Source organism: Sminthopsis crassicaudata, chromosome 1 (assembly GCF_048593235.1).
Source record: "Sminthopsis crassicaudata isolate SCR6 chromosome 1, ASM4859323v1, whole genome shotgun sequence".
Classification (NCBI taxonomy): domain Eukaryota; kingdom Metazoa; phylum Chordata; class Mammalia; order Dasyuromorphia; family Dasyuridae; genus Sminthopsis; species Sminthopsis crassicaudata.
The window spans coordinates 208,196,153-208,223,277 of record NC_133617.1 but is presented as its reverse complement, the minus strand read 5'-3'; the positions used below and the strand labels follow the sequence as shown (position 1 = coordinate 208,223,277).

The window sequence follows — 27,125 nt, the reverse complement described above, 5'->3', positions numbered from 1 at the left end:
AATGCTGAACTTGAAACAAAGGATTCTTACAAGGTGCTAAGTCAGTGGAATTGATAGAGACAATAGTTATCTAATTTAGCATGGTTCAGTATGATTGATTTAACCCTACAAAGAGATGTTATGGGCCAGAACTTGAAACAAGGTACTAAGTGGAATTGAGAAGACAATGGTTAAATCTAGTTTAGCATTGATTTAATCCTACAACAAATAATGGTTTCATAGTGATAAAATAATTGGTGTATACTCAGTGGGGAGCATATAAGTGGGGACTCACAACCACATTCAATCATCCTATTTCATATCACCTTGGTAGCAGGCTTCATTTTTCCACTGAAACCAAGACTCTGAAAGGCCTTTAAGAAAGCTAGCCCAGCCCCAAGTGAAAGAGATAAGACTTTAAAAGAGGTGATAAAGGATTTGGACTTTAACACCTGGCTACCGGCATGATCATTACTGAACTGAAAAGGATGTTGCATCCAGAGACCCCAATAAAACCTCAATAGAGAAGATTACATTTTAGAGAGAACATTATACTTTTCCTTTTGACCAATTCTATTTTTCAGGGCATTTTCTTCTTCTTTGGATTTTTTGTACCTCTTTCATCATTTGACTTCTTCCTTCCTTCCTTCCTTCCTTCCTTCCTTCCTTCCTTCCTTCCTTCCTTCCTTCCTTCCTTCCTTCCTTCCTTCCTTCCTTCCTTCCTTCCTTCCTTCCTTCCTTCCTTCCTTCCTTCCTTCCTTCCTTCCTTCCTTCCTTCCTTCCTTCCTTCCTTCCTTCCTTCCTTCCTTCCTTCCTTCCTTCCTTCCTTCCTTCCTTCCTTCCTTCCTTCCTTCCTTCCTTCCTTCCTTCCTTCCTTCCTTCCTTCCTTCCTTCCTTCCTTCCTTCCTTCTTTCCTTCCTTCCTCCCTTCCTTTCTTTCTTTTTCTTTCTCTTTCTCTTTCACTGTTTCCTTCTGTATTTTTTATGCCTCCTTTACCAAACTATTGATCCTTTTTTGTGTGTGATTTTCTTACATCACTATCGTGTCTTTTCCCAATTTTTTCCTCTATCTCTATTACTTGATTTTTAAAATAATGTTGGTCTCTTCCATGACCTGAGAAATATTTTTTTAAGATTGGAATGTAGGAATTTTGGCTTTGCTGGCTTATTCTAAGTTTTTTTTTTCTATTGCCATAGTAATTTTTTTTATCATCAGAATAAGTTTTCTGCTATTTGCTTATTTTTAAGCCTTTTCTTTTTTTACTTTTAACTTTATCCTATAGTTGGATTCTATAACTGGAATGGATGGAACACTATCCTAGATTTCAGGTTTATTGTGTAGCTATATCAGAGATAAATAAGGCAACTCTAGATTTTTGGCTTTTCCTAGATGTTATGATCTAAGGAAATTTGTGTTTTCTCCTTTATTACTCTCATTTATTATGAACTGATCTATTATGAACAATCATTCCTTTCCACCTTGAGCTCTGGGTATACTGATACTACTCCTTGTTCTGGAACTGATAGCCCAGGACTGCAGCCAGATCTAAATATGGACAATCAAACAGAATCCTGTACCCAGTGCCAGCAATGGAACCCTTACAGGTTCTTTCTGAACAATTTGCCTTTCTCCCTTACCCTATGAGTGGGCCATAAACCACCAGAGCTACTACTGCTTTCATTGCTCCTAACACCTGGGCATGGTTTTCCAAGTCTTGGTTTGGGCTGATGAAGTCTGGGATAGCATGTTACTCTCACTATGATGCAACAGACCTTTCTTGCTAACCTTCTAAATTGTCTTGGGCTGGATAATTGGTTCATTGCATCTTTTTGTGAATTCTGCTGCTATAGAAATAATTTTGAGTCATTATTAGAAGGTATTTTGAGGAATTTAGGAGAGCACCAAGGAGAGTTTCCACCTTTCTCTATCATCTTGACTCCATGTTCTCTAGTTTGGAGAATCTTAAACATAACCTTGTTGACACCTGCAATGAGTGCAATTGTTAAGTAATTTGTACATTCTTTGACATAGACGTTCTTTAGGATAGGAATAAAAACTGATCTTTTCCAAATTAGTGGCTACACTTGAATTTTCCATATTTTGCTGATATATTGAGTACAGTACTTCAACATCAACATGTTAAGCATTTTAAATAGCTCACTTGAAATCCCATTACTTCCATTAGCTTTATTGTTAATGTTGCTTCCAAAGCCTACTTGACTTCCTTTTCCAGAGTTTCTGGCTCTAGATCAATAATCATATCATTAAGGTTATTAGAAATATTAAGATCTTTATTATATATTTCTTCTATATATTCTTGCCACCTCTTTTTTATCTCTTCTACTTAAGTCCTTACTATTTTGTAATACATTTTATTATAATCAATTTAAGCATCATATAATCTGACTAGAATATAATTTCTGAATATAAAGTCAGGAACTGATTCTTAGTTAAACTTTGTTTTTCCCCTGACAGTTAAACAGAGTAACTGTGAGATCAATTTTTATTGGATAAAATCCAATTTTATTATTTAATAGCTCTCCTGATGAGTTGCTTTATAATACTGAGCTTTATTTATTTTTTTATAAAATTTAGAAATAAGCCCATCTGTTTGACAATCATCTGCTTTACACAAGAGTTTTATCTTATTTTTAGTGCTTATTTTTGTATCTGAATCTTAATTTTTTCATTCTGTTAATTGCATCTTAAGGGAATACAGAATATTCTAACTTTTCTTTTAAACAGTTCTTGATTTCTCTACTTTAGCAAAGTATCCAAATGTCACTGGCACTTTACCTCTATCTCTTCATCTCTAACCTGATAATCTTCTACTAATTACCTGAATGAGTTTTATTCAGACTCTCTAGGTTTTTATCTTTTATTTATATGATTGCTTTCTTCTTTTATCCACTCATGAAGCCCTACATAAATCTTCATAATTTAACATTCTTTGCATAAACTTCCAAAGTCCAAGGACTTACTGATTATTTTTAACTTTTATAAAATTTAATATATATATTTTTTACATTATAATAAATGCTGTTTTTCCCCATGCTACTCCTTTATGGACTTATCTCTTGTAATAAACAATTAAGCAAAGAGAAACAAAATAATGATCACATATGAAAATATATATTATGTTCTTTCTTCCCCTTTCCTTCTATTCCCCTCTCCTTCTCTCCCTTTCTCTCCATTTCTCTGTACCTATTCCTGCCTCCAATATAATCTGCAAAATAAATGACTTTTTTGTTAGTCATATCTTCATCATCATCATCACCACCACAACCACCATCATTATCAACATTATTAGTTCTAGTCCTTACTATTCATTTTTAACAAATCAAACAATGAATATTTGAGCATTAAACACCTATCATGTGTAAGGCATGGTATACAATGATAATTATTAAAATATTTTATTCCTAATTATAATAATCATTGTGTATATTGTTCTTGTTCTGTTCATTTTATTCTGCATTAGGCCATACAATTTCTCACTTTGATTCCAGTATTTTTCTATCAAAAATTATGCCATTATGAAGATTTTGTTATATATTCAACATTTATTTCTTCATTTGAGTTTCTTGGTTTAGCACAGGGAGGAGTGTTTTAAAAATTCTCTCTGAATAGTTTAATTAGTCACTTTTTCTTAATATTTTTCAAGAGAACCTGAAGACCTAAAATGATATTATAAAGCAGTAGCCATTAAAACCATTTTATTCTAGGTAAGAAATAGATTGGTGCTTCAGTGGAATAGGCTAGATACACATGACATAATAATCAAGGCCTATAGTAATCTAATATGTGATAAACTCCAAACTAGCTTCTGGGATTTTTCCCATCATTATTTTACAAAATTGCTTGGAAAACTGGAAAACAATATGTCAGAAACTTGGCATAGACTACATCTTACAACCAATACCAAAATAAGTTCAAACTGGTTACATGACTTGGCCATAAAGCATGATACCCTAAGCAAATTAGGAGAACAAGGGATGGTTTATCAGATCTTTGGAGAAGGGAGAGATTTATGATTAAAACAAAACAAAACAAAACAAAAAAAACAACTAGAGAATATTATGAAAGGCAAAAGGGACAACTTTGTTTATATTAAATTAAACATTCTTGCATAAACAGAATCAACAGAAACAAGATTAAAAGGGAAGTATAAAGTTGAAAAAATTTACAGCCAATGTATCTGATAAAGATCTCATTTCTAAAATATATAGACTTGTGTCAAATTATAAGAATACAAGTCATTCCCCAATGATAAATGGTAACAAAAGATATGATCAAACTATTTTCAGAAGTTGACATTAAAACCTTTGATTATCATATGAAAAAATGCTCCAATCACTATTAATTAGAGAAATGCCAATTAAATCAACTCTGAGGTACCAGCTCATACATCTCTGATTAGATAAGATGAAAGGAAAGATAATTATAAATATTGTAGGGGTGTGGGAAAACTGGATATTAATACATTGTTAGTGAAATTGTGAAATGATCCAACCATTCTGGAGAGCAATGTGGAATTATGCCCAAAGGAATATAACACTGTGCATACTCTTTGACCCAGAAGTGCCATTACCGAATCTGTATCCCAAGAGAATCATAAAGGAAAGAAAAGGACCCACATGTGCAAAAATGTTAACAGAAACTCTTTTTTTGATAGCAAAGAACTGGAAAATGATTAGATGTCCATGATTTGGGGAATTTCTGAATAAATTGTGGTATACAAAGTTATTGGAATACTATTGTTCTATAAAAATTATGAATAAGCTGATTTTAGAAAAGCCTGGAAAGATTTGCATGAACTGATGTTGAGTGAAACAAGCATTACCAGGAATACAATAGCAAGAATGTGTGATTTCAACCATGAAATACTTGATTCTTCTCAGAGTGATCTCAGTGATCAGTGACCCAAGACAATTCCAATAGACTTTGCATAGAAAATGCCATCTTCACCTAGAAAAAGAACTGTGGAGATTGAATATAAATCGACACATTCTATGTTCATTTCTTTTCTTTTCTTTTTTTTTTGTTTAGTTTTTCTCTCTCATTGTTTTACCTTTTTGTTCTAATTTTTCTTTCCCAACATGATTGATAAAGCAATGCATATTTAAAATAAATAAATACATTTTTGAAAAAATCTATAGAACAATAGTTAGTGGGGATGGAAGGATGAAATTCATGGGGGTGGAAGGATGTTTGTAGGTAGTAGTAAGTGAGGGATTAAAATTGGAGATGACAGAGAGGACAGGAGTGAGGAAAGGAATAAAATTTCTTGAACAAGTAGAGAGACAAGATTTTGTAAGGAATAAAGGTACTTCATTATTTGAGATAGGGTTGAATTAAGAAATAGAGGCAAAAGACATTTGAGTGATAGAAGATAAAGAAAGTGAGAGAAATAGTTCAGAGTAAGAACTTGGAAGTGAAAATGTAATATTCCTTTGGAATGAGGAGTAAGTAATATTGTAATTCCCCTGTTTTGACCAATGAGGAGAATGAGTGAAAGTGAAATCTACACTGGAATGGATGACCAGATAATCCATATAATTAGGGAGTAGTTACATTCCAATGATAGATATTAGGCTTCAGGAGTGGGAGAAGAAAAGATTAAGGATGAAGGAAAATGTGTTGCTATAGAACAGATATTCCCAAAGGCCCAGTGGAATAGCTGGATGGTTTTTGACTGAAATATTGTCATGAGAGGTTTGAGATGAAGCAAAATAAAACAGATGAAGAAGAAGTGAGATATGGGGAATCTATAGGGGTTCAGAGTCATTAGGATGTGAAAGATATGACTAGGTATGAAAGCATTCATTATTGAGTGTAGGGCACCAATTTTCTTCCACTAACAGATTGGATATTGGGCTGGAGGAAATGCTACATGAGATGAAAGGATCATATTCCGGGTCATTTCCAAATGGTCAAAGGATATGAGCAGACAATTTTCAGATAATGAGAGTAAAGCCATCTATAGTCATATGGAAAAGTGCTACAAGTCATTATTAAATAGAGGAATGCCAGTTAAAACAACTCTGAGGTACCATTTCATATCTCTCATATTGGCTAAGATGACAGAAAAAGATAATGATAAGTGTTGGAGGGGGTGAGGGAAAACTGGCACAATAATGCATTTTTGTTGGTTGTAAAATGATTCAACCATTTTGGAGAGCAATTTGAAACTATTCCCAAAGGTTATACCATACACACCCTTTGACTCAGCAGTGCCATGACTAGGACTGTATCCCAAGGAAATCATAAATGAAGAAAAACAAACATGTACAAAATGTGCAAAAATGTTTCTATCAGCTCTTTTTGTAATTGCAAAAAATTGGAAAAATGAGTAGATGCCCATCAATTGGAGAATGCTTGAATAAATTATGGTGTATGAAGGTTATGGAATATCATTATTCTATAAAATATGATGAATCTGATTTTAGAAAGGCCTGGAAAGGTTTACATGAACTGATTAAAACAAGTAGAACTAGGAATACATTGTAAACAGTAACAGCAAGAATATATAATGATCAACTATGAAAGACTTGGTTCTTAGTGGTTCATTGATTCAATAAAATCCAATAGTCTAGATATAAAATGGATGAGAAAAATCATCTCAGTCCCATATCTTTGTGCTAATTATGTACATATCTTGATTTTCGTATTTTTAGCATTAATTCTATTTTTCTACTATTCAGTTTTTTCTTTTATCTGTATACTTATTTATTACTCAAAACTTTCTTTAAGTTTTACTTAAATGGTTTATCTTTTATGATTATCTTTATGCCTTGTTCCCTTTTCCCAGCAGTCAAGGTTGTTAAAAAAAAAAAAAAAAAAAAAAAAAAGTACTTTTTGTTGTCTAACTTTTTCAAAAGTTGTTTTTACATTCTGGTCACATAGTAATTGATAGTATAAACTGATGATCTAATACTATTATCTGTCTAATTATTTTCTAATTTTTGTATCATTCTTTTGAAATAGGAATATTTCCTTCAATGATTTTTGTTCTTGTGATTATCATATTAAAGAATTTTTCATTTTAAACTTCTGCTTCTTGCTTACATAGTCAACTTCATTTTAACACTTTCTATTTTTAAATAAATACCAAATTATCTTACAATATAGTTTAAATTCTGATCATAATATGCCCTATTTGCCTGCTTTTTCTCTATATTTACATTGACACCTCCTTATTTATTTCAATTTATTATGCTATCAAATAATTCTGAATTTCAATTTCTCTTTTGATCTGTTTTTATCTTTTTATGCTGAAATAGCTATTTCTCACAAATCATGAAACAACATCTAAATGTCAGGATTTTTTAAATTTAGGCTTCAAAAACTTAAAGAATACAGGTTGGTTTAAAAAAGCATATAACTATTCTAATGTCATTTTCCTCTCAATAATACTTATTGTATTTTATTGAAAGTATGAGGCAGATTCAATAGCTTGGAACATTTTCCTGTCAATAATCAATAAATCAATAATCAAATTAGAAAGCTGGGAGATGTGCAGAGATCTATTAATCTAGAGATCCTCAGAATAGGTTCTATTGATTAATCTCCGAATTTCAGTAAACTTGTATAAAAAAAAATTCTGAAAATATTTTTCTCTAATCAAAATTTAACATTTAACCTTTCATTATGAACATAATCAACATCTTTGCCCCCCAAATATTAACAATATTTGTGACTTTTTCACCAATAAAAATCACAAGTATTATTATATTTTGATTACATTTGGTGGAGGTATTTTGAAATGTTATTAATTCACAAAACAACTTTGAAATTATCATAATTATCAAATAGATTGCTATATCATGCATGATGATACTCTTTCAAAAAGTGTTTGAAAAAATAAAATTCCTGGTTTGTAAAGAGCTATGAAAACTTTTGAAATAATATATCTTTGTAAGTTAGTATCTTCAACACTTGCAACCATAAAAAACAAAAGAAAATCCCTGAAAATTATTAATATTCAATATTAAATATATGTTGCCTTGTGATAGAAAATGTCACTTTAATTATCTTATTCAAGCTAAATAACAAGTCTTCACACTGATATTTCTCTAAAAATGAAAATTATTTTAACTGGACTACATTGTTGTATATTGTCTTTTTTAACTTGTTTATAAAGTAACAAATTACTATATGACAATTTTTGTTTAATTTTGAGAGCTGTATTTCAATATATTAAATTTTCTTTATAATTTTAGATGTTTTATTTTATCAATCAATTAATGAACATTTATTGTAAAGTATTTTATACATTCAGAAACATTATTCTGAGAAGGAAACCAAAAACTTGGCCAGATTGTGAGTGGGATTTTCATACAACAAAAGTTTTGAGAACCTCTGATCTAAGCCAATACCATCATTTTAATAATACAATTTATATAGCAGTGTAAAACTTTTAATACCTCTCATAATGAGAAGGTATTAAAAGCCATATTTTTTTCATATAAGGATTGAGGCCTACAAAAGTTTGGTGACTTGCCTATTTTTACACATTTAATGTCAGGGAAGGGATTTTAAGCCATGTGACTTAATTTCATATCCAATTTTTTTTTCTAAAATTCCACATTTCCTCATTGTATAGTCCATGTTTTATATTAAGTATATGATCATTTTTTACATTATTGTAATCTTCTTTCACATATGTTCTGAAACTGATTTATTGCTTATACTTCCCAACAATTTCAACTCTTCTGAAATAAATTATGATATATCTCCCAAGTGCTGATTAAATGGCACCCCCACTTAAAACTTCAGTGCAATCAATGGGAATGAATTAGTTATTTGTTGATGTATGTATCTGAAAATACAATATACCATTTATAAAATATATAGGCATAATCTGGATGGGAAATTTTCAAGGTAAAATTCCATTCAGGTTTTAAGTCACAGGAATAACTCTGGAGACAGTAGTATACTAAAGAGTTGTTTTAAACACATAAAAATTCAATGACTTTTCCAGAGCCATATAGCTCATAATGATCAAAGATGGGATTTGAACACAGGTCTTCCCTAGCTCTGAGCTCAAAATGCTAGCCACTATTTATACTGACTCTACTTGTACTCTATGGTCTAAGTACTATCCTAAATACAAAACCCACAACACAAATCACTTATTTAAATACATTTACTGTTTAAATGGTAGCCATATCCTATAAAACATCATATGTTATAGTTCAATAATTGTGATTTTTAGAGCATTTTATAAAGAAATTTTCTTTTAAAAATTGAAAACTCATTTAAGACAGTAACATATTTATTTGAAATGTACAACATATCTAATAGAACCATGACATGTATAATATGTGTATTAAATTTTTCATTTTAATTGAGTCAAATACTCTATAATGCTTTCTGAGATAAAGCACAAAGTCAAATAGCATATGTTTGTGGGGCATTATATTTAATATGACTTATAACCAAATGAAATAGAATTGAGAAACAGACACACCCACACAAATCATTTCATCAATTTGTCAATGTTCTAGTTGGGATTTTGCTTTCTTGACAGTGATATTTCTTCAATTCTTAAGATATCAAAGTTAAACAGTAATGCTATAGAAAACCCAATTAAATTGTGCCTTTGAGATACTCTTCTTTCAAAGATATCTTATTAAACAGATCAATATGAAGTTTCTTGTCAGAAAATCAGAAAATACTGTGTTCGATTTGACTTCCACATTTTTTTCTTCTCAGATTTTAACCCAAAAAATATTCTATACAGAATGCCAATAGAAATGTAATTTTTTAAAAAAGAAAAAACAGCAAATGGTACAGTGCTTCCATAAGCAAACCATTGCCAATAAAGTTGATTAAAGCAAGAGCTTGGGAATATGTCCAGGCTGCACTGCTTAATCTGCCACAAATAAAGCAGGACAAAAGAAAAAGAAAAAAAATGGTAAATGATTTAAGAGTAAACTAGAATCTTAATAAAGGAACAAGAAAACCAAACCAAAACAAATATCCTTCCCCTCAATGCACATAGTCTTTCTAACTATATATTTTTAAAAACAAACATTTTCATAAATATTTTTATATGACATTCTTAAGATAAAATAAATGTGATAGAACTAAAAGTTCATGTTCTCTTCTGAGATTGCATTTTTTTTTCATCAAAAATTTTTTCCCCATTGTTCCATGCAAACAAACTAGTCGGGCATCTGAATTAAATATTAAGAATTGGAAAATTGAACATAATCTTGGAAAATTCCATCTAATGATGCCTCACTAATTTAAGCAGCTGCCATTCTGATTTTTGGGGGGGTCAATTTAACTACAGCCATATATCATTAAAGTAATGGCATTAATTAAATTTTGTTTCAAATGTTACTTATCAATACCTACATATGCACAACTCAACTTTCTCACTGTTAAGTATTTTTAATTATAAATTCATTATTCTAAATCTATTACTTCTTAAGAAATTCAAAATTTCTTCCAGGATGAAACACCTTAGCAAATTAAAAAGAAAGATAATTTATTTGCATAATAGTAACATTTTTAGTATGCTTTAATTTTTTCAAAGTTTTATAAATATTATCTTATTTAGTCCTCATAAAAACCCTGTTTGGTGTGGACTATCTTTATCCCCATTTTATTGATGAAGAATCTGAAGCAAAGCAAGTTTTGTTTTGTTTTGTTTCATATTTAGCTAGCCAGTTAGTGTCTAAGTTTGGATTTGAATTGGATTTTTCTGACTATAATTCCATTGTCCAATATGTTACCTCACTTCATTCTACTTTTAAGCTATCATTATCATTAAATATAATTTGAAAAGTATTATGTTTCTATTTGCAAAAAGAACAAATTTACCTTGTTTCTAGATGCTTTTTTTTTCCCGGCAACCGATCACTTCATTTATTGGAAGGTACATCAAATATACAAATATCTATTTCTAGGAGTATCCTGGTAAATTTTTAACAATTTTGGTCTGAAAAATGTTTGAAAAGTTAATTTTAAGTTTGATTTACATTATTGTCATTTTTCTAATATTTTATACTGTAAATAAGCAACAAAACAATAAATATATCCCTGATTTGTAATTTTTACTGTTCAAAGCTATAAAAGGTCATAATAAAAATTAAACATTTGACTATCCAGAATTAGTGTGATCTGACTCCAGTATACCCATGTAGCACATAACTAGGACTATACATATATAATATGTATTTGTTTTAAAACTTAAAAGAAGCCCAAACTTCAATGTAGTCATAGAATTATTATACAATTAATGTATATAGTTTTTAGTTACTTTAAATATGAAGTTGTGCAATATCAGAAAATATTTACTGCTCTCTTCCCCTGCCCAGTGTAATCTATTTATATTATAGATTATAAACTGATTCAAATCTTACTATATTCTGTGATGCTAGCCCATATTCTTCAATACATTCTTAGGAAGAATATATGAGTTTGATCATGTTGATTTATGCCTTGCCACCAGACCAGATGACTCTTGAAGGAAAAGTGATGCAGATGACCTTGTACAGCCCACCTTACTTAAAACCAATTCACTTGCATGTCAGAGTACCTCCCTAATGCCATGATCCTCTTCAAGAATGAAGGACAAACAACAACAGGAAGTATATACTCAACATTGTGGAAGGCATCACAAAGGTTTTCTGTATTTTTTGTGGTTATTCTATTTATCCAAAAGTCATCCCTCATTTTTGACATGCAGAACCCAGCACTATTCTAGTCATGTACGTCTTTTGGGGTGTCTTTTATGGTACTTCTGGAACATCACTCAACATTGGTATTATATTATTACTGCCCATTTAGACTTGAGGTGAGTCTTTCCATTTCTTTTTATGTAACTTAAATTCTTGATCTTATGATACATTTGTTATAAGATTTATTTCATGATTGGTTGTCATATAATATTATTGGGAGAACATTGTATTCATTCATTCATTTGTTTATTCAATAAATATTGATTAAATATCTACTATCAACTCCAGAAACTGTGATAGACATTGGGAATGTAAAGGCAAAAATTAAATACTCCATTGTATACAAGAAGCTAACATTCTATTGGAGAAAATAACTACCAAAACCAAATCAAAACAAACCCCCCCAAATAATAACAGCTAACTATAAATTATATGGTAAGTAAACAATAAATAATCTCTATTCTAGGCATGGAGGACTAATAAGTAAGCTGCAAAGGATGGGTTTTATATAAGAGGTAGAAAGTAAACTCAGTATTAAAGCAATATAGGAAATCTATAGAGAGGGCCTTTTGCAAAGATAAAGCAGCCTTTGCATAGAAACAGAGATGGTGTATTCTGTTTATGGAGAGGTTTGTGTATGGGGAAGAAATATACATGTAAGAGATTGTAGGGTGTTAGACTTGGGATCATTGAAATGGTTATGCAATTTTCTATATAAAATTTAATCTACTGCTCCTTCCATTCAATTTTAGGCATAACTTATTGTCTACCCATAGTATCTATACAGAATATGTTGGTATTTTAAAGATATATTCTGATAGTACAAATATGTCACATAAGTTTATGTTATTCATGTTTCAACAACATGATTGTAGGGTTTGTTTGGATTATTATTTTAAAATTGTTTGGTTCATTAAAGTCTTTTTCAGAATTCATATAACTCATTACAGAAGTATAGTTTTCTTGTGCTCAATACAATTAGCATATGACGATATTATAGTAGCTCACTGTTGATAAGGAATTCATTCTTCCATCTAAACTTTAATCCTGATGAAAGTGAAACACCATTTTCTTTTATATTTACCATCTGATAATTAATGAAAAATGTCTTTTTTTATGCTTGTATCTTTGAAGTATTCTTCAGTGGTCTTCACATATTCGGAGATATTTGTATGACAGTCTTTAAAGTTCTACTTTATTCTACCAAATAAATTGCATTTTTCCATCGGATGAACAGACAATACATATAATAAGATCTTATATTTCATCTACAAAATACTGTTTGTTCTATTATATTTCCAATTCTATATTCTATGAAGAGAGATTTTCAGTTGGATTTTATATATGATAGAAGTAAATATATAAGATGATAGTTATTTGATTTAAATACTATTGTGCTTCTCTTTTCTTTTCCAAAGACAATGAAATTTTGAGTAGGAAGCACAGATGAAAAATGATAAATAGGGAATTTAGTTCCCAGGATAGATATGGATATTGGAGAGCACTTATCTTCCTTTGATAAGCTCAAGACAACAAGGTCACACAAGCTACATATGATTGTATGGGTCTGCCCTTGGTAAACTTTGAAATCATGGAGAAAGGAGAAAATAGAGAATAGCAATTTGAAAGTCAAGTCAAGTAAAGAAGCAGTTATTAAATACTTACTAGGTACCAGGAACTATTTTAAGCATTGAAAAAAGAGAAATATCTAAACTTTCATAAAGAGGAAAAGAATAAAAAATAAGAAAAGAATAAGATTATAAAAGAATAAGGTTATTTTACTGAAGAGTTAAGCTTAATCCCCTTTTGGTATTGGACTTTAGAATGTCTCTAAAATATTCAGGAAGAATAGGCAAAGATCATTTCTCAATGGTCAAAATATATGAACAGACAATATTCAGATGATGAAATTAAAGCCATCTATAATCATATGGGCAAATGCTCTAAATCACTACTGATTAGAGAAATCCAACTCTGAGATACCACCTTACACCTCTCGGATTGGTTAAGATGACAAAAAGAGATAGTGATAAAAGTTGGAAGGAATGTGGGAAAACTAGGGCATTAATACATTGTTGGTGTAATTGCAAAATGATCCAACCCTTCTGAAGAGCAATATGAAACTATGCCCAAAGGGGTATAAAACTATCCAGTAGTGTCTTTAATGGGTCTATAAGGAAATCATAAAGGAGGGGAAAAGACCCACATGTGCAAAAAATGTTTGTAGCAGCTCTTTTTGTGATGGTAAAAAAATTGGAAAATGAGTAGCTGCTCATAAGTCAGGGAGCAACTGAATCAATTGTGGTATATGAAGATAATGGAATATTATTGCTCTAAAAATGATGAACAAGCTGATTTTAGAATGGCCGGGAAAGATTTATATGAACTGATGCTGCGTGAAACAAGCAGAAGTAGGCATACATAGAGCACAGTAACAATAAGATTGTGCAATTATCAACTATGAAAGACTTTGTTCTCAGTAGTGAAGATTAAATTAAAATATATTTTTACATATTGAACCATATGTAAAAAAAGAGAAAATATAAGAATAATTGTACAACTAAAATTCTGACCAAAAATAAAACCTTAACACAATAAAACATGTTGAGTATACAACAATGTTTTGTTTTATTTTACTTTTTCTGTCTTTCTTTTTCAGGTTTTTTTTTATTCTGTAGTAATTTTAAACAAAAAGAAAAAGAAAAGAAATGAGATGGCTTGTTCTAGATCACATAAATAATAGAATTATTATGATTAAAACAGTTTTTCTTGGCTAAAAAAGAGTTTTGTGGATCATTAAGAAGTTAAATGAATTGTTCAAGACTCAAAAATTAGCATTTGTCAAAGATAAGAAGTGAACCTAGTTTTCCTTCCTATCTACTTCGGCATACTGCCTCTTATAAACCTACTATTCATAAGCTTGCTATATCATAACATATTTTTTTGTGGATACACTTAATATTATTAGGTAGTTCACCAATTCAATGATTATAATATTAAATATAATATTAAAATGAAAAGGGATAGAAAGACCTAAACTGCTGATAATACAAAACATATTTAAAATAATATCTTTGGAATATGCTTTTAAATTTTATGATTATCAATTTATGATTATTTTCTAGTCTAACATAGTCCATGATCTACATGAAAATGAAGAGGATAAAGTTTCTGAAAACAGAAAGGATGAAGCAAATTGCCAAACCCGTAAGGACAGATTAATTTGTCAACTGAGAGCAGAGGTATGTTTTGTTTTGATTTTTGCTATTATTTTGCATTGTCATATAATAAGCTACTATTATAAGCACAGTGCATAAATTTGCTTACATAGTTAATATTGTGCATATCATAAACCAATGAAATGTGCTGATTTTAAAGACTAGGCAGATCTTCCCCCTCTCTTTTTTTTTTTTTTTTTTGCACAATATACTCAAAAAATCATGTGAAATACAATGTAGATCTCTCCCCCTAATGAAAATAAAACCCTTCAAGATAGTTTTTCAAAAGAGAGATGGAGAGAAAGAATTCTTTAATCTGTATTCAGATACAATTACCTTCTTTTAGTATTGATAGAATCTTTCATCATTTGAGTAGTGATGGATTATTGTAGTACTGAGAATAGCAAAGCTGTTTATAATTAGTCACCCCAGAACATTGTTACTGACTTTACATACAGTATATTTCACTTTGTTTGAGTTCATGAAGGACTTTGAATTTATTTTCCTGAAAGCACCCTCTTCATTGGGGTCCATAGAACACTAATATTCCTTTAGGAACACATACCACATTTTATTGAGCCATTCTCCATTTGATGGGCATCTCTGCAATTTCCACTATTTTTTTTTTTTTTTTGCCTTGAGAAAAGAGTTGATATGAATATTTTTTGTAGAAATAGGTTAATTTATTTATTATTTTTTTGGGGGAAATCTCTTTTGGTATGCATGTCTAGTAGTTGTATTGTTAAGCCAAAGAATATGCACAGCCCGTTGGATACAGATTATCCTTTGATCATTTATCATTTGATGCATGGCTATTATTATTATTATTATTATTATTATTATTATTTTCTATAAATTTGACTTAGTTCCCTCTGTTTGAGAAATGAGGCCTTATTAGAGAAACTTGCTTCTAAAATTTTACAATTATTGATAACTGTATTTCCTTCTATTTATTTTCTCACCCTGTCCCCTCTCAAATGTGTTTTGTTTCTAACCACTCTCCTCCCAAATAGCCCTGTCTTTTATCATCCTACCTGCCTTTTCATATACCATTCCCCTCCTACTTTCCTGAAGGATAAGATAGATTTCTATTCCTATATTGAGTATGTATATTATTTCTTCTTTAAGCCAGTTTTGATGAGAGTAAGATTTATTCTCTCCTCATCACTTCTCTTTCCCTCTACCATAAATTTTTTTTTCTTATCTTTTTTTATGGCAGATAATTTGCACTATTCTGTTTCTCCCTTTCTCTTTCTTCCAGTACATTCCTCTATTACACCTTAATTTCATTATTTTAAAAATGATATAATTCCCATATATTGAACTCATTCTGTGCTCTTGCCACAGAAGGCACAGAGATATAACATTTATCCAGTCTAAGATTTCTGATCTCAATACATATATTTCTTTGAGTAAAAGCTTATTAAAAGTTTAATCTATTGTGGGGTTTGCTGTGTCAGGCAATTGTCATATCCAATGATGTAATTCATGAATTGCATAAAGTTTCTGGGGGACTTAATGATATTCTTGGCAAGGCGGTGCAGAAATGAGACACAAGCAGAGTAAATTTATTTTGTTATATTTAAATTGACTGAGGTACTTTTCAAATGAAGCAGTGCTTTGTCATTCCACAAAAAATAAAAATTTTCATTGAATATGAATTCCTTGTTTTTTTTCCTGATTTGATACAAAAGCAAAGATAATTATACACTTAGTGATATAGACTTTCAAAATTCTTACCCTTTATGTTTATATAGCTCCTATATAAAGAACTGAGGAAATCAGAAATTCTAATTAAGCATTTAAGGAAATGAAAAGTTCTGCAGGAAACTATAGAAGAAGGGGAGGCAAAAGTAATAAGAATTTGGCTCACTTTTTAATATATTATTAAAAAACATGTGGAAAGGTAGAGACAAGATAGTGAAGGCAGGGGCTTGCCTAAGGTCTTCTAAATTTCTTTCCAAACAATGTAAAGTAATTACTTTAAATAAATTCTTGATTGGAAGAAAAGGATGAGATGAAATCATTTTCTACCACAAGACAACATAGAACAAGTGCAGGAAAGATCTATCTTACTCTGGTCAAAAAGAAGGGGAACATAGCCCTATGCAAGCAGTGTCCAGGTAAGCCAGAATGAGGCCTCTAGTAAGCAAGATAGATCAGCAATGAAGGGCCTGAATGCCTGGAGCAGTAGGCCAGAAGGGCTAGCTGCGAAGCTTCCAGTCCTTGGTGCAGCACGTGAATAGTAAGACTACATACAGAACTGCAGGCCAGTGACTGGAAAAAAAGATCAAATACAAACTAAGATAATGACAATAATGTTAAAATATTTGTATTCAAAGCATCAATGAAAAAATGCAAATTGGTCTCAAGTCATAAAAGAATGGCTTGAAGAGTTCAATAAGGATTTAAAAAAAAAATAAAATGAGAGAGAGAAGGAAAATTGCGGATAAAATGAAAGTTCTGTAAGTGTATTATGGGGAGAAAAAGCATCAACAGCTTGGTAAAGGAAGCACAGAAAGGGGAAAAAATTCACTGAGGAAAACCCAACTCTTTAAGAAATAAAATTGGCCAAAAGAAAAGGAATAGAAAAACTAAGTGAAGAAAGTAATTCCTTAAAAATTAGAATTGGGCAACTTAAAGCTAATGAATCCATAAGATATCAAGATGCAACCAAACAAAATCAAAAGAATAAAAAAAGGGAAGAAAATGTGAGATATTTCATTAAAAAAAAAATTCTGACCTAGAAAATAGACCCAGGAAAGACAATTTAAAAATTATTGGATTACCTGGAAGCCAGGATCAAAAAAAATAGCCTATTTAACATCTTCCAAGACATTTTCAGAGAAAACTGCACTAGTATCCTAAAACTAGAGGGTAGGATAGAAATTGAAAGAATCCACTATTCACTTCCTGAAAGAATTCCCAAGGTGAAAAACCCTGGAATATAGAATAAAATTATGGAATTCTCAAGTCAAGGAAAAATGCTTCAACCAGCCAGAAAACAAAACAAAACAAAGCAAAGAAAAAAAATCCAAATATTGTGAAACCATACTCAGAATTACATAGAATTTAGCAGCTTCTCCATTAAAAATTGGATATTTTCTAAAATAATATTTAGGAAAGTAAAGAAATTGGTGTTACAAACAAGATGAACAATGCAGGGGAAAATGAATTTTCAGTGAAATAGAGATCTTCCAAGTTTCACTTGTAAACAGGGCAGAGCTAAACAGAAAATTTGATTTTCAAATACAAGACAAAAGAAAAGCATAATAAAGTAAGTGGTAGGAGAAATCAAGGGATTCAATTAGATTGAGCTATTTATTTACATCATTAAATGGCAAGATGACAGTTATAACTCAAGAAGTGTATCATTCTTATGGCCATTAAGAGTATATTTAAACAAAGGGTAAAGGCAAAGTTGGTTTTGATATAATGATATAAAAATTAAAAAATGAGAATGATTTCACTGGGAGAAGATGAGAAAGAGAAATAAAATGGGTGGGATTATTTCACTTAAAGAGGTACAAAATGGAGGGAAAGATTGGGGGTTGAATACCTTGACCTTTACTATCATTAGAATTGACTCAAAGAATGCATTAAAATTTATCTTAACCAAAGAGAAGGGAAAAAGAAAAGAAGAAACTGATAGAAGAAAGGGTAGATTGAATGAGAAGGTGGTCAGGAGAAGAACAGTCCTGAGAAGGAGCAGTATGAAAAGAGATAAAAAAGGAGGAAGAAGGATAGACAGGGAAAAATAGGATGAAGGGAAATACACACTAATCATAACTATGAATTTGAATGGGAAGTAAATACAATTTTAGAAAAGTTGGATGCACAAGAAAACTGAAAAAAAAATTGAATGGAGATTGAAAGTAAGGTGCCATTTCCCCTCCAGTGGCACATGGCACCTATACAAAAATTGGTCATGATTTAGGGCATATAATCACAATTAAATACAAAGAGGAAGAAAATATTTAATGCATTCTTTTCAAATCGTGATGCAATAAAGATTACATACAATAAAAAGCCATGAAATGATAAGTTTAAATTAATTAAAAATTAAATAATCTAATTGTACAGAATGAGTAGTTCAAAGAAAAAAAATCATAGAAACAATACTTTTATTAAAAAATGACAAATATAAGACAAAATTTAAAACTATATGGGACATAGGATAAGTGGTATTTCATGTAAATTGAATTTCCTTAAATGTTAACTTTAGTTGAATTAAGAAAGAGCACATTAACAAATTGGTTATGGAAATTAAAAAAAATTAGGAAAAACAAATTAAAAATTCTTAATTACAAGCCAAATTAAAAATCATGAAAATCAAAGTAAAGATTAATAGTATTGAGTAAGAAAATCATTGAATTAATAAATAAAACTAAGAGCTATATTTTATGAAAAAAATGAAATGGACAAATCAAGGATAATTGATTTTAAAAGAAAGAAAAGAAAAACAAAATTATCAGAATCAAAAATGAAAAGAATTTTTTCGTAAGCAATAAAAGCACCCTTTCTTTAGGCCTGATGTTATTGTGAAGGCTTCAACTTTATCTATATTATATATAATGTTTATTGATGATTTTAGTTGGATGCTTCTCATCACTTAAAGGAGGAGAACATTTATTCCTATACTCTCTAGTGTTTTTTTTTTTTTTATTCATTTTTCCAAATTATCGCCTCCCTCCCTCCACTCCCTCCCCCCGATGACAGGTAATCCCATACATTTTACATGTGTTACAATATAACCTAGATACAATATATGTGTGTAAATACCATTTTCTTGTTGCACATTAATTATTAGCTTCCGAAGGTATAAGTAACCTGGGTAGATAGACAGTAGTGTTAACAATTTACATTCACTTCCCAGTGTTCCTTCTCTGGGTGTAGTTATTTCTGTCCATCATTGATCAACTGGGAGTTGGATCTTCTTTATGTTGAAGATTTCCACTTCCATCAGAATACATCCTCATACAGTATTGTTGTTGTAGTGTATAGTGATCTTCTGGTTCTGCTCATTTCACTCAGCAACAGTTGATGTAAGTCTCTCCAAGCCTCTCTGTATTCCTCCTGCTGGTCATTTCTTACAGAGCAATAATATTCCATAACCTTCATATACCATAATTTACCCAACCATTCTCCAATTGATGGACATCCATTCAACTTCCAGTTTCTAGCTATAACAAAAAGAGCTGCCACAAACATTTTGGCACATACAGGTCCCTTTCCGCTCTTTAGTATTTCTTTGGGATATAATCCTAATAACAGCAATGCTGGGTCAAAGGGTATGCACAGTTTGATAACTTTTTGGGCATAGTTCCAACTTGCTCTCCAGAATGGCTGGATTCTTTCACAACTCCGCCAACATTGTATCAGTGTCGCAGTTTTCCCACATCCCCTCCAACATTCATCATTATTTGTTCCTATCATCTTAGCCAATCTGACAGGTGTGTAGTGGTATCTCAGAGTTGTCTTAATTTGCATTTCTCTGATCAGTAGTGATTCCAACACTCTTTCATATGAGTGGAAATAGTTTCAATTTCATCATCTGAGAATTGTGTGAGAATCACCTGTTCATATCCCTTGACCATTTATCAATCGGAGAATGGTTTGGTTTCCTATAAATCAGGGTCAGTTCTCTATATATTTTGGAAATGTCAGAACCTTTCCTTTTAAAAATATTTTCCCAATTTGTTACTTCCCTCCTAGTCTTATTTGCATTAGTATTATTTGTACAGAAACTTTTTAGTTTGATGTAATCAAAATCTTCTATTTTGTGATCAATAACTAGAGTTCTCCTCTGGTCATAAATTCCTTCCTCCTCCACAGGTCTGAGAGGTAGACTATTCTCTGTTCCTCTCATCTATTTATGATCTCATTCTTTATGCCTAAATCATGGACCCATTTTGATCTTATCTTGGTATATGGTGTTAAGTGTGGATGCATATCTAATTTCTGCCATACTAATTTCCAGTTTTCCCAACAGTTTTTTCCAAATAATAAATTTTTGTCCCTAATGTTGGTATCTTTGGGTTTGTCAAAAATTAGATTGCTATAGATGTACCCTTTTTTGTCCTTTGTATCTAATCTGTTCCACTGATCTACCGGTCTATTTCTTAGCCAATACCAAATGGTTTTGGTGACTGCTGCTATATAATATAGCTTTAGATCAGGTACACTTAGACCACCTTCCTCTGAGTTTTTTTTTTTTTTTTTTTCATTAGTTCCCTTGCAATTCTCATCCTTTTATTCTTCCATATGAATTTTGTTGTTATTTTTTCTAGGTCATTAAAATAGTTGCTTGGGAGTAGTCTGATTGGTATAGCACTAAATAAATAGATTAGTTTGGGTAGTATTGTCATCTTTATTATATTCACTGGGCCTATCCAAGAGCACTGAATGTCTTTCCAATTATTTAAATCTGACTTTATTTTTGTGGCAAGTGTTTTGTAATTTTTCTCATATAATTCCTGACTATTCTGTGGTAGATGGATTCCCAAATACTTTATACTCTCAATATTTGTTTGGAATGGAATTTCTCTTTGTATCTCTTGCTGTTGCGTTTTGTTGGTGATATATAAGAATGCTGAGGATTTATGTGGATTTATATTGTATTCTGCCACTTTGCTAAAATTCTGAATTATTTCTAATAGCTTTTTAGCAGAGTCTTTGGGGTTCTCTAAGTATACCATCATGTCATCTGCAAAGAGTGATAGTTTGATTTCCTCATTTCCTACTCAAATTCCTTGAATCTCTTTCTCGGCTCTTATTGCCGAGGCTAGCGTTTCAAGTACTATATTGAATAGTAATGGTGATAGTGGGCAACCTAGTTTCACTCCTGATCTTACTGGGAAAGGTTGCAGTTTATTTCTATTGCATATTATGCTTACTGACGGTCTTAAATATATGCTCCTGATTATTCTAAGGAATAATCCATTTATTCCTATACTCTCAAGAGTTTTTAATAGGAATGGATGTTGGATTTTGTCAAATGCTTTTTCTGCATCTATTGAGATGATCATATGGTTTTTATTAATTTGATTATTAATATGGTCAATTATACTAATAGTTTTGCTAATATTAAACCAGCCCTGCATTCCTGGTATGAATCCTACTTGATCACAGTGTATTATCCTGGGGATAATTTTCTGAAGTCTTTTTGCTAATATCTTATTTAAGATATTATTATTTAGCATCAATATTCATTAAGGAAATTGGCCTATAATTTTCTTTCTCAGTTTTCGATCGACCTGGTTTAGGTATCAGTACCATGTCTGTGTCATAAAAGGAGTTTGGTAGGACTCCTTCATCCCCTATTTTTTCAAATAGTTTATATAACATTGGGGCTAATTGTTCTTTAAATGTTTGGTAGAATTCACATGTAAATCCATCTGGTCCTGGGGATTTTTTCCTGGGGAGTAATTAATAGCTTGTTCTATTTCTTTTTCTGAAATGGGACTATTTAAGCAATTTATTTCCTCCTCTGTTAATCTAGGAAGCCTATATTTTTGGAGGAAGTCATCCATTTCACTTAAGTTATCAAATTTATTGGCATAAAGTTGGGCAAAGTAACTCCTTATTATTTCTCTAATTTCCTCTTCATTGGTGGAAAGATCCCCCTTTTCATTTGTAAGACTAACAATTTGATTTTCCTCTTTCTTTTTTCTGATCAGATTTACCAAAGGTTTATCTATTTTATTGGCTTTTTCATAAAACCAACTCTTGGTTTTATTTATTAATTCAATAGTTTTTTTTTTTACTTTCAATATTATTGATTTCTCCTTTTAATTTTTGTATTTCAAGTTTAATTTTTGGTTGGGGGTGTATAATTTGGTCTTTTTCTAGCCTTTTAAGTTGTAAGCCCAATTCGTTAATCTTCTCTTTCTCTATTTTCTTCAAATAAGCCTCTAAAGATATAAAATTTCCCCTTATTACTGCTTTAGCTGCATCCCACAGATGTTGGTATGATGTCTCATCATTGTCATTATCTTGGGTAAAATTATTAATTGTTTCTATAATTTGCTGTTTCACCCAGTCATTCTTTAAGATGAGATTATTCAGTTTCCAATTACTTTTTGGTCTATTTACCCCTAACTTTTTACTGAATGTAGCTTTTATTGCATTGTGGTCTGAGAAGAAGGAATTTATTATTTCTGCCTTCCTACATTTAATTTTGAGATGTTTATGTCCTAATATATGGTCAATTTTTGTATAGGATCCATGAACTGCTGAGAAGAAAGTAGATTCCTTTCTATTGCCATTCAGTTTTCTCCAAAGGTCTATCATACCTAGTTTTTCTAATGTTCTATTTACATTTTAAATTTCTTTCTTATTTGTTTTGTGGTTTGATTTGTCTAAATCTGAGAGTGCAAGGTTGAGATCTCCCACTATTATAGTTTTACTGTCTATTTCTTCTTGCAACTCTCTTAACTTTTCCTTTAGAAAGTTAGATGCTATACCACTTGGTGCATATATGTTTAGTATCGATATGGCTTCATTATTTATGCTACCTTTCAGCAGGATATAGTTTCCTTCCTTATCTCTTTTAACTAGATCAACTTCTGCTTTTGCTTGATCTGAGATAAGGTTAGCTACCCCTGCTTTTTTTGGCTTTACCTGAAGCATAATAGATTCTGCTCCAACCTTTTACCTTTACTCTATATGTATCTCCCTGCTTTAAGTGTGTTTCCTGTAAACAACATATTGTAGGGTTCTGATTTTTGATCCAGTCTGCTATCCGTCTCCGTTTGATGGGAGCGTTCATCCCATTCACATTTACAATTAAAATGACTAATTCTGTATTTCCTGCCATCATATTATCCCCAGATTATGCTTTTTCCCTTGACCCGCCCTGAACCCCTTCCCCAATGTTTAATTTATAGACCCCCCCTTGTGATGCGCAGCCCTCCCTTTTTTTTTTAGTATCCCTCCCCCCTCCCTCCATGTCCCTTCCCTTATTCTCCTTTTCCTTTTCCCTTTTCCTCTCCCCCCTTTTAATGAGGTGATAGAGAATTCTGTGAAAAACAAATATGACAATTATTTACTCTTTGAGCCTCTTCTGATGAGAGAGAGTAAGATTTACATAATGATTCTCCCCCTCTCTAAATTCCCTCAGATATGGTGTATTTTCTATGCCTCTTCCTGGGATGTAGTTTCCCTTTTTTATCACTCCCTCCCATTTTTCTGATACTACCTCCTTCCCTTTACTACACCCCCTTCTTTTTTTTTTCTTTTATATCAGTAAAATCAAATTATCCATGCGTACTTTCTATATACCCACAACAGAGATATAGTTCTCAAGGGTTCTGTGTACCTTTTTCTGTTTCTCTTCAGTATTGTGGATGTAGATCAAATTTGTTGTTTAAGTCTGGTTTTTTTCTTAGAAACATATGGAATTCCTCTATTTCATTGAATGACCATCTTCTTCCATGGAAAAAGATGCTAAACTTAGCTGGGTAGTTTATTCTTGGTTGCAATCCTTGATCTTTTGCCTTTCAGAATATCAGGTTCCAGGCCCTTCTATCTTTTAATGTGGAGGCAGCCAGATCTTGTGTGACCCTTATTGTGGCACCTTGGTATTTAAATTGTTTTTTCCTAGCTGCTTGCAGGATTTTCTCCTTTGTGTGGTAATTCTGCAGCTTAGCCACAATATTCTGTGGTATTCTTTTTTTAGGGTCTATTTCAGAAGGAGTTCGATGAATTCTTTCAACATCTACTTTCACCTCTGTTTCTATTATCTCTGTACAGTTCTCTTTGATAATTTCCTGTAAAATAGAATCTAGGCTCTTTTTTTTGGTCATAGTTTTCGGGAAGTCCAATGATCCGCAGATTATCTCTCCTAGATCTATTTTCCAGGTCTATAGATTTTCCCAGTAAGTATTTGACGTTATTCTCCAGCTTTTCATTTTTTTTTTGTTTTGTTTGACTGATTCTTGGGTTCTCAATGAATCATTCATTTCTATTTGTTCCATCCTGAATTTTAAGGAGTTATTTTCTTCATTCACAGTTTTAGTTCTTTTTGTAAATGCCCAATTTCATTTTTAAATGAGTTATTTTGTTCTATTGATTTTTTTTCCATTTCCCTATTTTTTTTTGAGAATTATTTTCTTTTTTCCAATTCAGAAATCCTATTTTCTTGAGACTTTTTTATCTTCTCCAATTCAGAAATCCTATTTTCCTGTGATTTTTTAACTTTTTCTAATTCACAAATTTTGTTTCCCTTCATCTCCTGTGAATTCTTTATTTTTTCCAACTCCAATTTCAGAATGTTGTTATTCTCTATCATAGCTTCTCTTTCCTTTCCCCATTTTTCTTAAAACTCTCTTAATTTTTTAATAGTCTCTTCTAGGCAAGAGTTATGTGATGGGGGGCAGGAATCGTTCCCCTTTAGGTTGTTATCTGCTGACTCTCTGCTGTTAACTTCCTTGGGGTTGGATACCTGCTCTTTCTCAGTGTAGAAGGAATCAATGGTTCTTTTTTGCTTTTTACTCATACTTAAAAAATCTTTTGGGGTCTGTCCCTGGGGTAGGAAATTATTTATTTCTTTCTTTACCAGCTTCCTTCCAGACTGCATGGATGCAGCGGCCCCTGTGCCTGAGCTAAGAGAGAGCTCTGGGAGAGAGTTCCCCACCCCCTCCCTGGAAGTGCCTCAGAGGTGATCAGCATTGCTGTGCTTTGAGGGCACTGTGTTCTAGTGGCTTCCCTGAGATTTGAGACTGAACAGTAAAGGCGACTCAAAGCCTAACCTATGTGTCCCGGTGGGGCATGGATGTCTGTAGCAGGTGGCGTGAAAAGCCCCTGCACTCAAACTGGAAGTGTCTGCCAGAAACCGTGGTCCCTAGTTCAAAGGTTCCCCTTCTCTGGGACTTCCCGGGGCTGAGTTGCACAGCCTCCAGCCAAGCCAGGCACTATGAGTTATCGCCCGCTTTTCAATCTCTTAACTACCCCCAAGTGAAAGCCTGGATTGCCTATGTTGGCCACACCCACAGTGCCAAGATCTGCTAAGTCACCCCCAGGATCCGGGAAGATCTAATCTGGTTTTAAATTTTAAGTTGGCTTGATTTCTCTTCTGAACTGCTGTTTTATAAGCAGAGAAGAGCTAACAGCCTGTGCCAGATTCCTCTATCTCAGTGGCTTCTCTGATCCCAGAGCCCTCCCCAATGCGATCGGCACAGTGTGCCACTACCCCATTGTCTGTGCTGGCCTTTCTTCTTCCTACCCTGGAAGCTGACCTTTCCTGTTGAAACTCCAGATTCTCTTCAGCTGGTAAGTCGTGCTTCCAGTCCTTGTGGATTCTATCAGTCCAGCACTATTTCTGAGGCTGATTATATCTAGTTGGTTGTGAGGGAAGAAAGGAGCTTACACAGTCACGTGTATCTTCTCCGCCATCTTGGCTCCCCATCTCTCTAGTGTTTTTAATAGGAATAAGTGCCATATTTTCTTAAAAGCTTCTTTTGCATCTATTAAGAAAAACATATCATTTCTTTTAGTTTTGTTATTGATATGATCACTTATGTCAATATTTTTCCTGATATTGAACCAGCCTTGCATTTCTGGTGTAGATTCTACTTGATCATAGCACATTATCTTGGTGATAAATTTATGTAATCTCTTTGCTCTTTTTTTTTGCATCAATATTCATTAGGAATCAATAATTTTTTTTTTTTTTTGTTTTGGATATTTCTGGTATAGGTATGAGCATCATATTCATGTTACAAAAGGAATTTAGCAGTACTCCTTTCAATATTTTTTAATTCATTTTTTATTAAAGATTTTTATTAAAAAAAAACATATGCAAAAATTTTTCATCATTGATCCTTGCAAAACTTTCTGTTCCACATTTGTAGCTCCTTTCCTCCACACTCTCCCCTGGATGGCAGGTATTTCAATACATTTTAAATAAGTTGAAATATATGTTGAATCTAATATGTGTATATGTATTTATACAGTTATCTTGCTGCACAAAAACAATCAGATCTAGAAAGAAAAAAAAAACCTGAGAAAGAAAACAAAATGTAAGCAAACATCAACAGAAAATGTGAAAATACTATGTTATAGTCCCCTTGAAGGACTGTACTCAGTTTTGCAGGGTAGATGATTCTTGATTGCAATTCTAGGTTCTTTGATATCTAGAATATCATATTCCAAAACCTCAATTCACTTAATGTAACTGTTGCAAATCATATATCCTATCTACGGCTCTACTATATTTGAATTATTTCTTTCTGAA

At 31.8% G+C, this 27,125-nt stretch overlaps 1 protein-coding gene across 1 annotated transcript in view; it reads left to right on the top strand.

Annotated features, from left to right (window-relative positions):
• CCDC102B (coiled-coil domain containing 102B) overlaps positions 1–27,125 on the top strand; it is a 620,750-nt gene that overhangs the window by 93,690 nt on the left and 499,935 nt on the right. The window contains 1 exon segment of the mRNA XM_074279195.1: positions 14,798–14,914. Within this exon segment, the coding sequence (XP_074135296.1) occupies positions 14,798–14,914 (117 nt within the window).